This window comes from Thamnophis sirtalis, unplaced genomic scaffold (genome assembly GCF_051295495.1).
Source record: "Thamnophis sirtalis isolate CommonGarterSnake01/CBP01778 unplaced genomic scaffold, rThaSir2_p1.2 scaffold_4, whole genome shotgun sequence".
Lineage (NCBI taxonomy): Eukaryota > Metazoa > Chordata > Lepidosauria > Squamata > Natricidae > Thamnophis > Thamnophis sirtalis.
In genome coordinates this window covers 97112619-97128529 of record NW_028261384.1, presented here as the reverse complement: position 1 = coordinate 97128529, position 15911 = coordinate 97112619, and the positions used below count along the sequence as shown (strand labels likewise).

Below are 15911 nucleotides of genomic sequence, written 5' to 3'. Positions count from 1 at the left end.
CTATAATAACAGAGCACTGTATAATTCTTAGCCAAGATTTTGAATTTTGCTTAAAAGCAGGCAGTTAGACAATAGGAGCTATTTTAATAAGGAAGTTTTATGAAGCTTTTAAGTTTCCTACAAGTCAAGCTGCGGCTTTCTGAACAGCTGTTACCAAACATTTAGGTAGATTTTCTGATTAGCTATGGAATTTGCAGTTATATAGCCATCCAACCATTTGACTCTGGAGGGCTATTAAGTCATAGAAAATTCTGGTCTCACATTTTCTATGCACAATGCTGGTTTAGGATGATGAAAGATGCTACGGTCCCGGCTGCCCAGTGTCTCAGTTGGAGGAGAGTACGGGAAAGGACTTTTCGGCAGGGAAATGGGACCTTTACAAGACCAGCTTTGCCATGGAGAATACGACTTACTCAAGTTTGCTCCCATGTTGGAAAGTGACTTTGTACAGGTATGTCTAAGGATGATTTCTAATTGCCAGATGTTTGTTAGTTTTGTCACTTGCCGCCAATCTTGCCTATAGAAAAAATGTTTTTGAAAATTAAGTTTATGATAACAGAACAAAGCAACCTTTAGCAAATTTGATATGTTCCAAGAATGGAAGCAGAAAGAGCTTCTGAGTGAATGAGGATCATTCCCCAGAGGAGACCTTCCAAACTATCCATTCATTTCCCTGTCCCACCATTTGCTCAGATGCCTTTCCACTGTTTTTTGCAATGGAAAAATCCGGGACTAAATTTCCTATATCATTTAATTTTAAAAATGAGGGTGTTTGCTCTAGGATACTCATAAAAACGAACCACGGAGGAAAACATTTTTTTCTGTTATTGATCTTTTTGTTATATATATTCAACTTACATTAATAAATATTTGTAAAAATATAAAGGAAATAAGGAATGACAATTTTGCCATGTACGAAATATAGAGACTAAATTGATTGTATCCCTGGGACTTATCAGAGTAGACAACAAGCCATGCATATATATTTGTGTTTTATTGGAAGGGGAGTACAAGCAAAGGGGGAAACCCCCTAAAAACAGATTTTCTACTTTTTTCATACTTTCAGGTTCTAGATAAAACACTGACTATTTTTTTTCTGAGGAAAGAAGAAGATCAGGTTGGCATTTCACATTATAGAATTCTTCTTGATAAAGGAACTATCCAAAATACATAGGAAATAATCCAAAGCATCTCATACAACAGATGTTTCTGTGTTTTATTAGTTCGATCGTGACATGAGGAAATTTAGCAGATGAAAGGTTGTCGTTGTTGGCACCAGAATATGGTGATAAGAGCTGGAACTAATTTATTTCCTCCTTGTCAGGCTGCAGTTCAAGAGCAAGGAAGAAGAAAATAGATGGTGACTGTAGGATCACCCTTTTCCCCACAGAAATGAGAATGAGAAATTTTGAGCCTTCATGGTGCCTTAAATGGATCCAATGGTCTTTATCAGCCAAGAGCAGTCCCTGAAGAGGTGAATGTTCAACAAATCATGTGTATGCCTCTCTTTCCCCACACTGCCTCACATTCCGGAAAAAGCTGCATTTGTGGAATTTCTGCCGTCATGGGAGCATGAGAAAATAATGTAGTCTGCCAAATGGCAGTAAAAACAGTGAAGGCAGCTTTTCCACCTCTAACAGCAGCCTTGATTTTAATAAATTAGCAAGTGAAGCTATAATGATTTGGCTATAATAAGTGTTACTATCTGATAATAACCCAGAGAGCAAGTAGCTAATAAAGGAGAAGTAAGAGGGCCTGCTTAAAAACTGTAATCCTAATCATGAAGAGTCGAAGAGTCTTCCTGCTTGTTCTAAGATCAATTTGAAGAGATAATACTGAGTTAGATAAAGTGCTAGGTAACGGGGATTCAAATATTCAAAATTGGATTTGGTTTGTTTAATAGAAAAAAGGGGGGAACAGAGTGACGGACTAGAAGCGGGTAAACTGTACCACTGTCACAAAGGTTGCCCAGATGCTTGCTCTTCAAATACATTGGAACGACCCTCCACGTCAGCATAGCTACTAGAAGCTGAAAGGGATTCAAGTTTGGTTCCCTCTGGAAGGGGATCATTAGAGACTTTTGTCCTTTCACCCCATCTGTAAAGGAAGCCTGGATGAATGCACAGAGCTTAAACTTCTGAATAGGAAGATCCATTGTTCCTATTTGATTCACCTAGAACCAAGAAATATTTACAAAATTAAAAACCTCAGCAATGTGAAATCCTATTGAGTGTTATTTTGTAAGGGCACCTGAAATTCTGGAGGGAAGAGTCACCTGCTTACTTGCCTTCACCAACCGGCTGCCTCTGCATTAATCCCGTCTTGTTCCCTGCAGGTTAGTAAGAGAGGAGAAGTGATTGACGTGCACAATCAAATTCAGACTGTGACTGTTGCAGTAGCCTGCACAAGCCCCAGTCTGCTGGTCCCCAATGTGTTACTTCTGGCTCGTTCCATCTTTCCCCCTGAGGAGCCTCTAACAAAGTTTAAATCCTTCTTTCATCCACGCCGCCCAGCTAAGAGATATGAGCTCACCAGGTGGGTTTGGTTAGACTCTAAGATAGAGGCTGAGATGTAGTCTCATATTTTTCATATCTTCTATGATAGATTGGCACCTCTTTTTATGGACTGGGATTACCTATTTTCTGTAGGGGTAAGAATGAAATAGACCAAGACGTTGTGATTAGTTATTTAAATGTTGCACAGCAAATGATGATATCCTGGTCCAAGTCTAGGAGTGTCAAACTGGATTTCTTTGAGGGCCAGATCAGCATTATAATTCTCCTCCGTGGGTCAGCTGGAGGGGGGGAGGCAGGATGGACACCTCCTCCAGCACCCTGCCAATCAAAACAGGCCCCCTGCAGCCATTTTCAGCCTGAACGACATCCTGCAGCACCTGATGGCCAAAATGTTTTGGCTGCCAGAGGCACCACTGGCTATTGCCAGGCCAGCCCCATGGGCCAGATTTAAGCACACCTGAAATTGACAGTGTGATAGTCATTGAAATGTTGCACAACAAATGATGATACCCTGGTCCAAGTCCAGGTTTATGAATAAATGACTTTCGACCTGTCACTCTTTCTCCCATAACATGCTGATTCATTTTATATGGTCTTAATAAACTTAATGCCAATTGTACTTTTTGAACATTTTTTTTCTCATTCACTAGGAGATGATTTAATAATTTCATTGCATTAACTCAGACAGAGATTGCAGAATATTGTATGAAAGATTGTTAAATTGCTTTAATTTCAGATTAAATGTACCGAATGAAACAACAGCTTTCAAATAGTAAAATTATTCACTAGTGTTCTAATAGCTGCAAATAAGAAAAAGGCGTCAACGATATTCCATCCCCTTGTCTTCCTCTCTGTCTTGCAGGCTTTTTCCTCTGTGTCTAGTTAGGATCTCAATCCACAATCCAGAGAAGAAGCAGCTACGATTCAAGCTGGCAAGTGGCCGTACCTTTTACCTGCAGCTCTGTCCCCAGCCTAGCACCCAGGAAGATATCTTTGGCCTGTGGGTCAAGGTTGTCAATATGCTGCGATCACCTTTAGACTTGAGCAAAAAACCTTACCGCAAGACCAAACATGAAACCTCAAGGTCAAAGGTGAACTACCTTTCTATTACTAACTTCAGTTTGTTTTTATATCATTAGTGGAATGGCATGTTATGGAATAATGTATGCAAAGGGGACCATTCCAAGCAGGGCCATGGAGAGGATTATTAACAATGTACCCGGAATATGTACCGGCTGTACTTCCCTCTCCTTGCAAATGTTTTGGTTCCAAGACATTTGCAGTCAAGAGGGAAGGGCAGGAACATAGGTAGCTGCTTTATTCTAAGCCAGACCATTTGTCCAATTAGGCCAGTACTATAGACATTGAGGATATGGTGGCTCAGTAACTAAGACGCTGAGCTTGTTGATCAGAAGGTTGGCAGTTCAGCGATTCAAATCCCCAGCGCCGCATAATGGAGTGAGCTCCCATTACTTGTCCCAGCTTCTGCAAACCTAACAGTTCGAAAGCATTTAAAATATGCAAGTAGAAAAATAGGTGGGAAGGTAATAGTGTTCCTTGCGCCTTCACCATTTACTCATTCCGGCCACATGCCCATGGGGACAGCGCTGGCTCTTTGGCTTTGAAATGGAGATGAGCACCACTAGAGTTGGGAATGACTAGCACTTATGTGTGAGGGGAACCTTCACCTTTATCTATTGACATTGACTGCCAGACTTTCCTGGAGGCTTCAGAGAGGAGTCTTTCCCACACCAACTTAGGGTTATGGTTACAGCTTGGAAAGCATTCCATACATGATGCACAAGTAAGATTTATTGCTCACACCTTTCTGGTTCTTGTTTGTTTTAGAGTCCAGAAGGATCCTTAAATGTAGAAGAAAAACTGAGTGAACAGAGTGTATACTTAGCATCTGAAACTCCCAGCCTTATCCATGAAGAGGTTGCAAGTAGACAAAGTCTGATAATGTCCATGGAAAGCCTGCCAAGTTCCCAAGGGCCCAGCTGGTCTCCCATTGCCAGTGAAGAAAAGTTATTTGACTTAGAGAGCTACCCATCGGCAGAGGGAAGGAGGTCACCACCACAGCCTTTTGAAAGACCTCCCAGTCGCAAGAGTCGAGGCAGTAGGAAAGAGAGGGCTGGAAGCTCTGCTTCTTCAAAAAGGTATCCAGTTTATTTATGACCATATTTTTTGCCACCATAATCAAAAAAGGATTTGGATTTCAGGTGGGGAGTTCAAGAGAACATGCTGCTTTTGGTAGGGTTTTAGCTCTAAACCACTGAACAATCTATAGCTGAAGTAATAGGTGCATGGGGACAGCTGCTAAAGCAAGTGAGATATCCTGATTAGAAGTGAAATCTAGGTCTTTCAGATGCTGCTCAGCGACAGCTCCCAGTATTCAACTAGCATAGCCAAGACTGGGAGATGTTTCATGTTGACATTCAGCAGCATCTGGAAGGTTTCTCCCTCTTGATAACTAGAACTGGAAAGATTTCACTTCACATTGCTATTCAGCTATGAAGTCCTCAGGTGATATGGTATCCTCCAAACATGTTCATCCACAGCTTCCATCATTTCTAAAAAGTAATCAGAGGTGTAATCTAACACACTGGAGGGCATCTGGTGGGAAAGCTTACAATAAAAAAAAGAAAAGAAAATACACTATATGTGAGTCATAAATCTGCAGTTTGATCCAAATATAGACTCTGATCAGATATTTTAAAGAGTAAATTTTATTCTGTTTCCATTACAAAGGCCAAGAATAGCCATCAGCCTGACAAAATTGAACATCTCTGGCACAGATGATGCAATACAGGCTTGAAGATTACTTCTAGCACAATAATTTTGCTGTTCTGCTTTCTATGAGCAGCTATTTGGGGATCCAAATTATCACAGCCCAGCACACAACTGGAAGGCAGATTGGGCAGAAAAGAGAGCCCTAGGTTCTTCAGCCCAAAACAAGCATTTTGTTTTTTCCCCTCTTTTTTATTAACAAACATGTAAAATACACACACACAAAACTTAGACATACGCCACATTTACACAATTCAATACGAACAGGAGCTTCCTGTTCTTTCTAATAGCAATTATCAATTGATTCCGCTCACCTTATATTATTTCCCCTTCTATTGTATTTCATTTGGATTTCACCATTCTTAACCCTCTTATTTTACTCATAACTATTATTTTACTCATAACTATCCAGCAATTTTTGATCCTTTTCCAAAAAATTTTAGCCTCCTCATAGGTCCACCATAAATGGTAATATGTTCTGCGTATTGATTTGCATTTCCAACATTTTGGGGAGGTATTTGTTAAGATTTTAGCTAATCTTGTTGGTGCCAGGTGCCATCTGTAAAACATTTTGTACTAGTTTTCCTTGTATGCAACTGATAGTGTGATTTTTAAGTTTGTTCCCCAAAATTTTTCCCATTTGTCTAATTTAATATTATAGCCAAAGTTCTGCGCCCATTTTATCATTTGTTTTTTCACAATTTCCTCTTCCATTTTATACTTCAGGAGAAATTTATATATTGTCCTTATCATGTTTCTATCTGAGCTTTGAATAATTTTATCCAATTCGTGTGGTTCTGTTTCGATGTCATATAATTTAGTATCATTATTGTATTTATTTTTGATTTGGAGGTAAGTTGGCCAGTCAACTTTCATGTTCTGTTCTGCCAATTCTTCAATTGTTTTTAAATTTCCCTGTCAATTAAGTCTCTGTATCTTAGCATTTTGTTCAAATCTATAAAAATTGGACAAGTTGTCCTTTCTGTCAGTGATAGCCAATTCGGGATTTTCACAGTGGATTTTTTTGATTTTGAGCCATTTTTGCAATAACGCTCTTCTAATTAAATGATTTTGAAAGTATTTGTGCGTTTTATTTTTATCATCCCATAGGAATGTATGCCAGCCTGCTTGCAAATCATGGCCTTCTAAAGTCAAAATTCTTTTATTCTTTAGCTCTATCCAATCCTTCACCCATGTTATTGTTACTGCTGATGCGTATAAATCCCAATTTGGTAATGCTAAACCTCCCCTCTCCTTGCTGTCTTGCATTAACTTTAGTTTAATCCTCGCTTTTCGTCCCTGCCAAATAAACCTAGCGGTTAGTTTGTTTAATTCTTGAAAGAATTTTTTATCCTGATTAATAGGTGCAGCTTGCAACAGGAATAAGATTCTTGGTAAAATATTCATTTTAATTGTCACTATATGTCCCATGACTGATAGCTGAATATTTTTCCAATTTTCTAAATCTTTATTTGTATCACTAATTTATTATAATCGTCTTTAATTATGGAACATTTTGCCGACACACAGATCCCCAAGTATTTCACTTTCTTAGTTATTTGCATTCTGGTTGCTACTTCCAGTTCCTCTTCTTGCTTTTTTGTCATGTTCTTGGCTATCATTTTTGTTTGTCTTTATTAATCTTTAGCCTTGCCACTTCACCATATTCTTCTAATTTTTGAATTAATTTCAGGCTGGATTCTAATGGATCCTCTAGAACAAATATTAAGTCACCGGCATAGACTTGGGCCTTATATTCTTCATTTTTTAGTCTTAAACCTTTTATTCCCTGGTCCTTTCGAATTTCATTTAATAAAATTTCCAAAGTTAATACAAACAGCAAAGGAGAGAGGGGGCATACCTGTCTGACTCATTTTCTTATTTCATTCTTCTCAGATCTCCATTCATCAGAACTTTGGCTGTCTGACTGTTATAAAATCCTTCTATCATTTTTATAAATTTTTCTCCGAATTTCATCTCGTCCAATAGTGTTATTATAAATTTCCAGATTACGTTGTCAAATGCTTTTTGTGCATCAAGGAAAACCAGTACCATTTGTTTTTCTGGATGCACCTTGTAATACTCTATTATGTCTAGGATGACTCACGCATTATTTTTAATGTTTCTGTGAGGTAAAAATCCGTTTTGGTCCGAATGTATTCGTTCATTTAAAACCTGCTTAATTCTTCCTGCCATAATTGATGCAAATATTTTATAATCGAGTTTAGTAATGAAATTGGCCTGTAATTTTGAATTTCTTGGAGGTTGGTTTCTTCTTTTGGGATTAGCGATACTATTGCTTTTGTCCATGATTCAGGTGTCTTGGCTTTTCCTAAAACTTTGTTAAACATTTCCACTCCTAGCTCTTCCAATATTATTTTATTATATTTGTTTGGCTCCACCGGTATTCCGTCTGGTCCTGGGGTTTTATTATTTTTCTGGTTTTTCAGGACTAATTCCACTTCAGCTAACATTATTGGCCTGTTTATTCCCCCCCTCTTATTCTTTTGAGATTGGTGTTATCTTTTCTGTGTTTAAATAATGTTTTATTTTGATTTCTTCCATACTATCTTTCACGTATAGTTTTGTGAAGTATTTATGAATAATATGCTTCTTTTCTTCAACTTTGTATTGAATTCTTCCCTCATCATCTTTTAATTGATATATCATCCTTTTTTTCTCTTTCATTCTTCAATCTGTATGCCAGCTATCGTCCAGGTTTGTTGGCTTGTTCAAAATAATTTTATCTGGCTGCTTTAATTTTCTGTGCTAATTTCTTTTGAGTTATTAAGTTGATCTTATGTTTTATCATCTCTCTTTTTTCTTTATAATTTTATTCTTTGGGTCTTTCTATAGTTCATCTTCGGCTTCCATAAATTATTTTTGCGTAAATTTTTGTTGCTCTTTTTGTTTTCTAGTTTTTCTCGCCATGTAGGCAATCGTAAGGCCTCTTGTGTATGCTTTCATAGTGTCCCAGAGATTTTGAATTGAGGTGTCTTCTTTTTTATTTATTCTAAAAAATAGTTTTAATTCTTTCTCCAGCATTTCAGTGTATTCTATTTCATTTATAATATTTGAATTCATCATCTATCTTTTTCTTCTTCTTTGACCTTTCCATCTTAATTTTACTGGATTATGATCTGCCCACTCATTTGCTTCTTTTTCAATTTTATCTAATTGATTACATAGACCAGATGAAATCCAAGCCATGTCAATTCTTGATAGGGACTGGTGGGGGTTCGAATAAAAGGTATATTGCTTTCTTATTTTGTGCCTTTCTCTCCAAATGTCATGTAGTTTATGTTCCGTTGCCATCTCAAAAAAGGATTTGGGTAGTGTATTTTTTTGTTTTCTTTTTCTTTTTGCTTTCATAGTCCATTTTTATCCACTATTGCATTATAATCCCCAATTAAGCAAATATTTGGGGATTATATTCTAATTTGTTTATTTTGTTGTGTAATTTCCTATAGAATTCCTCTTGTTTCTGATTTGGTGCATATATGACTATTAATAATATTGTTTTTTCTGTTTAATTCAGTCATTAGCATCCTGCCTTCTTTATCTGAGTAAACTGCTTTGGAGTTTATTTTTTCCTTTATATAGGTTGCTATCCTTCTTTTTTTTATCTGCCAGTGCTGTATATAATTTCCCTAGTTTTTTGTTTTCCAGTAAATTCCTATGTTCCCTTTTAATATGCACTTCCTGTATACCCATTATATCTACCTTTCTTAAGTTTATTAAACATCTGCGCTCTTTTTTTTTTTTTTTTGGTGCGTTCAGTCCATTCAAGTTTATCGAAATAATTGTTATTTCCTAGTCCATCTTTAGATGGAGTGTTTTTTGTTGCTTCTGGTTTGTATCTGACTTTTCCCTCTCGTGCCTTCCTTTTCTGCTCTCTCTCTTTCTTGCCTCTGTTCTTCTTTCCTGACAAGCATTTTAATGTGATTAAAGGAGCAAAGGGGGTTTCCCCATGGAGAGTTTGAGGAGATTGATAGAGTTTGCTGGGGATTTTTCTTTCAGGAAAACCAGTAAGAGCGGCAGAGCGAACAGGAAGAAATCATCCCGGAAAGGTAAGATAGGCTGTCATCCGAACGCCCCTGCCCCTATGCCAGCTTATTGTTCTGACCTAGGTTTCCCAAGAGCATGAAGCAAACTCCCTTGTCCCGACAAAAACCCCTTTTATTAATTTATTGTGAATTCTGCTCATTCACATACAGCAATGTCTTTCAAGGGAGGATTTACAGTCACAGACCTTATCTGGCGTATAGAGCTGCCAGGCCAATATCTGCAGAACTTAGCAAGGAGTCTCGGAGAGTCACGAACCAATTAAGCGAACTAATTGTCTCCTGCACTCCCAGTTCGCTCCTCTTTTATTTCTTTTGGGAGAGGCCATTCATCGTCCACCTCTGGCCTTACTCCCAAGTTTACCCGTTGTTTAGCTGTTCCCTTCATCTGGCAACTTTCTGCATGCACACACTGGGAACAGGCTCTAGCTATTTGTCTGCCTCACTGATGTCTGACTCTGAAGGCAGCTGATAATTGGCATACAGCTCTGGCTCCCTCTCTGCCTCCGACACAGCGCTCTCATCAGAGCCTTCCCCAGACTCCAGGACCCACCACAATACTTATTGAGATGTGCTCCAGATGTTAGCCATCATTATGTGTGCATCATTCATCCCCCTAAAAGTTGGCATTCCGAGGGGTTGTTCTTTTCTATGTTATTCCCCTACCATGTGACCCCGGGAAAGCTAATTTTTATTTAAATAATCCAACTGCCAGCCACAGAACGGGAGGGGGGGTCTTCCTTTGCCCTAAACACCTCCTGAGAAGATGAAAAAGCATTTTCTTTTGTTTCTCTGCAGACTCATCCCGGAAATCCAGCAAACTCCTCTCCCTTATCAGTTTCTGTTCTTGGGGGAACCGGCGGAGAAGCAAATCCCGAGGCAAAGGAAAGAAACGCTGATCAAAGGCAGACCTTCAGCGGAGGACCCTCTTCTCCATCTCACTGTAATTAAAAAAACTGGTTTTCAATTGAGCTTGTTTTGCCAGGCAAAGGATGGTGGTGACAATGATTATGTGAAGCAGGGGGCGTGGGAAGGGAATTAAGCCCAAAAGAGGCATGTTTGATAAAAGAGGCATTCCTCCTAAATTAGTTCTCTATGATGAGATTTCACTTCAGGTGCGTAGAAATTTTACAGACCTCTGTTTCTAAGTTCAGCATCTCGATTATTTTGGCTATCTCATTAAGTCTGAATTCTGATAGCCACTGATGAACTTTGGGCTTATGAGGGATCAGGGAGGCCTACTCAGTGAGGAAAATGATCCACCCAACTGGGAACAGGGTTGCAGTGAGAAAGCAACATCCACTTGCTCCATTATGTATCCCACCTACAAGATCCTTATTCTTCTCACATTTACCTCTTCAAACCAAGGTCTCTTCGTGCATCCTGTTCTGCCCCTGAATACAATCAACACTTCAGATTTTATGAAAAATAATCTGAGTCCTGAAAAAGCTTCGAATTTTAATTCTGCGTTTCATTTTTTGTTAGTCAAACATCCTCCTTTCTACATCCCCTTAATTCCTGCATTTTCTTTCCATTTGTCTAAACGCATATAAATTGTGAATAGAAGCACACAAACATTTGTACTTCCTCTCTTGCTACAAACACAAATGCTCTCACCTTGTAAATCGTATTATAATCCTTAAAAGTATAATGGTCTGGTTTAGAATAAAGCAGTACAATCAAGGTTTGCACAGGATAGGAAGAATGAAGGTATTGCCAAGGATTACACAATATTAGATAAATTTTTGATACAGACAGAAAACAGGCTGATCAAAGTGTTATATAATTTTTTGTTGGAATATAAGCTAGAGGAGGAACATGTCAAAGAAACTATGGTCGCCTGGGCGAAAAATTTCGGTTATAATGTGGAATTGCCTAAGTAGGAAAAACTTTGGATACTTAATCAAACACTAGCAATGGCTAAGGCATATAAAGAAAAGAGCCAAGGTGGCGCAGTGATTAAATGCAGCACTGCAGGCTACTTCAGCTGACTGCAGTTCTGCAGTTCGGCTGTTCAAATCTCACCGGCTCAGGGTTGACTCAGCCTTCCATCCTTCCGAGGTGGGTAAAATGAGGACCCGGATTGTTGTTGGGGGCAATATGCTGACTCTGTAAACCACTTAGAGAGGGCTGAAAGCCCTATAAAGCGGTATATAAGTCTAACTGCTATTGCTATTGCTATGTTCTACAGATGGCATTTCCCCCCGAGCACGGCTCTCCAAAAAGTTTAAAAATCTGGTCCCAAATTGTTGGAAGTGTAAAAAAAAAATACCATGCACTTTTTTTCATATGTGGTGGATGTGCAATGAGGCAAAAAAAATATTGGAAAATGATTCAATTATATTAGAAAAAATGGTGGGAGGCCAAATCTTGTTAAACCAGAAATTTTTCTCCTAGATATAATACCTGAGGGATTTAAGAAAGATACACCTTATCTAATTATACATGTACTAACTGTGGCATGCATAACGTATGCACAATATTGGAAAAAAGAAAATATACCATCAGAGCTAGATATAATCAGAAAACTGTTGGCCTGTGCGGAAGCAGATAGGCTCACTCTTGAACTTAAAAATAAAGGGGAATCAGAATATTTTGAAGTCTGGAACAGATTTTATGATTGGTATAAGACAAGACTGGAACAAACTGTATATATTGTGATTGGACAGAAGGATAGACAAGGTATTAAGTAGGCTAATAGTTAATGGCTGAGGCTAGCTGTATATAATGTGAATGTATGGTCACTTCGACTTGCGGCACTACATTGTTTTAAATGTAAAAATAATAAAAAAATGTTCAAAAAAAAGTGTGGGAGAGGATTTCTGAAGCTACATTTTAAACAACATTTGCACCATTTTTGCCATTATTTTATTTTTTTGCACCTCAGATATAGTATGTTTGCTCTCACACTGGTGTTTGTGTTTCCTCTTTAATAGCATCCAATAGTCATAAGCGGTGTAAATCTGTGATGCTTCACCACCCATTCATCAGAGGTAGTCAGTGTGAACAACAGTGGATGGGATTAGAATGGTGCTTTTTGACTGGTCCAGGATGATTCAGGAATGCCCCTCTCTCTAGCCCTATCCAGCTCCTCTGCTGGTATTCTGCCATTGTTCCTTCTTAACTAATTTGACACAGCAGCACTTGGCAAGGGTCTATCGTGACTATGCCAAACTCCTTACCTAACAGTATTATATTGTAGCAGTGATGGGACCAACTCTTCCCATACATCCACCATTTCCAGGCAGAGCTATCTGGAAGTTTCTAATATAAAAAAGGTATGGCAAGGGAGAAGAATGCTAAACAAAAGTTTTATTTCTCATTTACTTCCCTTATTCAGCTTGGATAAGCAGCACAAAAAAGGAGCCTAGTGATGCAATAACTCTGAAATTATATCTATCCTCTTCTTGCTGCTGTGATATGAGTACCTCATTGCTTCAGAGAAGGGAGCGTGTCAGGTTGACAACATAGCCCCATACCTTTTCTATGTTTCTTGTGATGTCACACACACGTCCCAGAGGAGGATCTTGTGAGGCAATAGTATGAATCTGCTGCACAGTTAGTAGGTGTTTTTCCAATCAGCTAGTAATATGAAGAGGGAAGGCACCAAAGCCAGAAGACTAAACTACCATCCTTTTGCTTTCACGAGCTAAATTCATAATCAGAATAACACTATTAGACAATGAATCAGAATGAGGTTTAGCACTGAAGACAACAAAATTTTCTGCAGACATACTTTTCTGTCAATGCAGGGATCCACGAATAGCATTTTAATTCACTAAGAAAGACCAAAAGCTAAGGTCACATACCACACTACATTGAAATCATGCTTTAAAATCACAAGTCTGTATTCATACAGCACACTGTTAAAACCAAACAAAGATTATGGTTTTGTGTAATGAACTCAGTCATATTATGCTAATCCACAACAGAGCATGCTACTCTCCAAATGGTACTTCTGCAAATTTTCTCCTTATTGCTTCTTTCATTTAACCAGTTTCATATTAAGCTAAGCAATAATGCTGTTTTGTTTTTGCCTTAATTAAATGCCACTGCGGCTTATAAACAATTACTACCTGTACAGAGAAGCTTCTACATTAAGCCAAAAAGAAATTGGATCCTATTATGAATTAGTTTTATGCGCTCATGGAACGAGATACATATTCTATGGTAGCTATAAGTAGCTAAAAGCCATCCAGAAAGATATTTGTGACCCAGATTCAAAGTTCCAAAGATTACTCCCTCCATGATCACATGAATGTGTTTTGGGCTCTTGGCAAACGGCCCTCATTTACAGTCTTGCAGCACTATTGCTAGGTCACTGCAATTTACGATATTTCTTGCTAGAAATTGGCATTTACTTCCAGTTTCCAGCAAAAAACAACACTACCCCCTCCCCAATTGTGCACAATGGAATTGCTTTTTGGGTTTGCTTAAATGTCATTAAAAAAAGTAAAATCAGGTTGATCACATGATGACCCATTTAATAATCAGCGTCTTAGAATCATACTAAACTCAATTACAGTCATACATTGGAGATTACCTGTATACGATTGTAATATGAGTGGGGTGATAAAGGATAAAGAAAATTAGCTAATTTTGAGGTTCTAATGGTTGAGTATACAGACTCAAGGTATACTGTAAGATTAAAAGAAAAATAAACCCCAAAATGAATTCGTAAGCACCTGTGTTTAGCAATCATGCAATGTGCAGTGTATCAATGAAATTAGCTATTCATAGTTATTGTAGCGTTATTCAACTCAGTACCTTCTACACACATTTAACTTTCCTATTAATGTGCCACCAAGGCAGCTTTTCGGTTTTTACTTTACTGCTTCAGGAAAACCTGCACAAAGTGGACACCTTCCTGCGAGTGATAAAATGCCATTGTCATCTTCATTTTAAAGGAATAAGCTGTGTCCCCAAAGGCAGAAAAAAAATGCCTTTCCATTCCACGTTTCCTACTGAGTTTTCTAGAATCTGGAAAAATGAATGTGCAATTGCAGCTCCAATTGCCTACATGCCTGAATCAAGTAAAAAGCAAACCTACTACCATTTCAAAGTCCTGCTACTTGTGATGTCCCTCAATGCTCCTTTACATTTGTGCAAAAAAATAAGTGCAATTTTGCTGTTGAAGAATTAGTAGTGCAACCTGTCTGTCTGTCTCTTAAATGCTAAAGGACACAACCTTAAAGCCATTGACCTTATTTTACACAGGATCACAAAGTTGCTGTCGGAATAGCCATTCTGCTCAAAACAAGGTATCTCTAAACCTTTTTATAAATGTAATTTTCCTTCACTTTAAGTCCTATAAAATTAAGATAATTCCAAATAAAAGACTACATGAAGAAGCCCCTACTCAAATGCCCAGAATGCACACTCAAATAAGCTCATTAACTTGTAGTTTAATTTTTTTTCATACTAGTATGTTCTCCATAATATGACGTGGTTTTCTTTTTTTTTTCATTGGAAAAATTGTCCAAAAGCATCCATACAATTTTGCCTTTTAGTACAAAGCCTTTCTCATACTCTAGAATACAATTTTCATCTTACAATTACTCAGGAATTATTTCCCCAAAACTTTAAGAATTTAGGCTCCATCTTGGCTTATAGCTGACTTTTGTCAACCTTGTAAATATATTTTAACAGGAGAAAAGCGTTGGCTCAATCCCAGTTTGTAATGAAAGCAATTTTCTTTCCCCTTATGCTGATTTAATTTAAGACAACAAAATTATTTTAATGAGACTCAGTGAAATCTTAACATTTTTTCACATCAAAGTCTGCTTACTCCTACTACCTTAAGGCTTATTCTGTAAAGACTTTTTGTTCACTTAAATGCCTTTGTGATCAAGTGACACTTCTAAATGCAGAAATAATATAAGGGGACAAGTAACAAGCTTGTGATAATACGTAAGATATTTGCTTGCAGTTAGATCAGGCTAGAGAATATTAGATTTTAACATTCCCTCCCCTCCCTCCAAAAAAACCCTAATTTCTAGCCTAAGGGAGATATGACAGATAAAAGAGATATGACTGCACATCTTTATTAATAATGAATTGGGCATGAGCATTACTTGTAAAAAAGGTGCTAAATCTGGTCACGCTTTCATCAATAAACTGCTTTAATTGCTGGCTTTTGTAGAGAATACATATTATGACATTTCTTTCCCTGGTGATTTTGGATACCCTAAATCTTCTGCTGAGTATCTTCTCTCCTTCCTTCCAGCCAGAATGGTGTAAACAATTTATTAAAGTATTACACCACTTGACTCCCAGAAACTCTGGGTGGTTTACAAAAACATCTAAAAATGAGTAGCATTCTAAAAATACAAAAGAAACAGGATAAAAAGATGGGAAGGAAAAAAACTTCTGGATGAGAACAAAGAAAAAGGAGTGTCACATCCCCAACAAAGGCCTCTTTGCAAAGACTCATGTCTCCCAGGCCCTTTAAAATACCAACAGCATAGGTGGCATTCAAACATTTTATGGACAAGGTCTAAATATTTCCGATGTCAAATTTTATTTCATACTGCCCCTCATA

General features: G+C 37.9%; 1 protein-coding gene across 1 annotated transcript; it reads left to right on the top strand.

Annotated features, from left to right (window-relative positions):
- The first annotated feature begins 298 nt into the window (after positions 1–298).
- Positions 299–10511, top strand: LOC106553170 (Golgi-associated RAB2 interactor protein 1A-like). Its single transcript, XM_087714440.1, has 6 exons — positions 299–451; positions 2336–2535; positions 3379–3607; positions 4365–4675; positions 9327–9376; positions 10169–10511. The coding sequence occupies exons 1-6, from the start codon at positions 299–301 to the stop codon at positions 10267–10269; spliced, it is 1044 nt and encodes a 347-aa protein (XP_087570566.1). The 3' UTR covers positions 10270–10511.
- The last annotated feature ends 5400 nt before the right edge of the window (positions 10512–15911 follow it).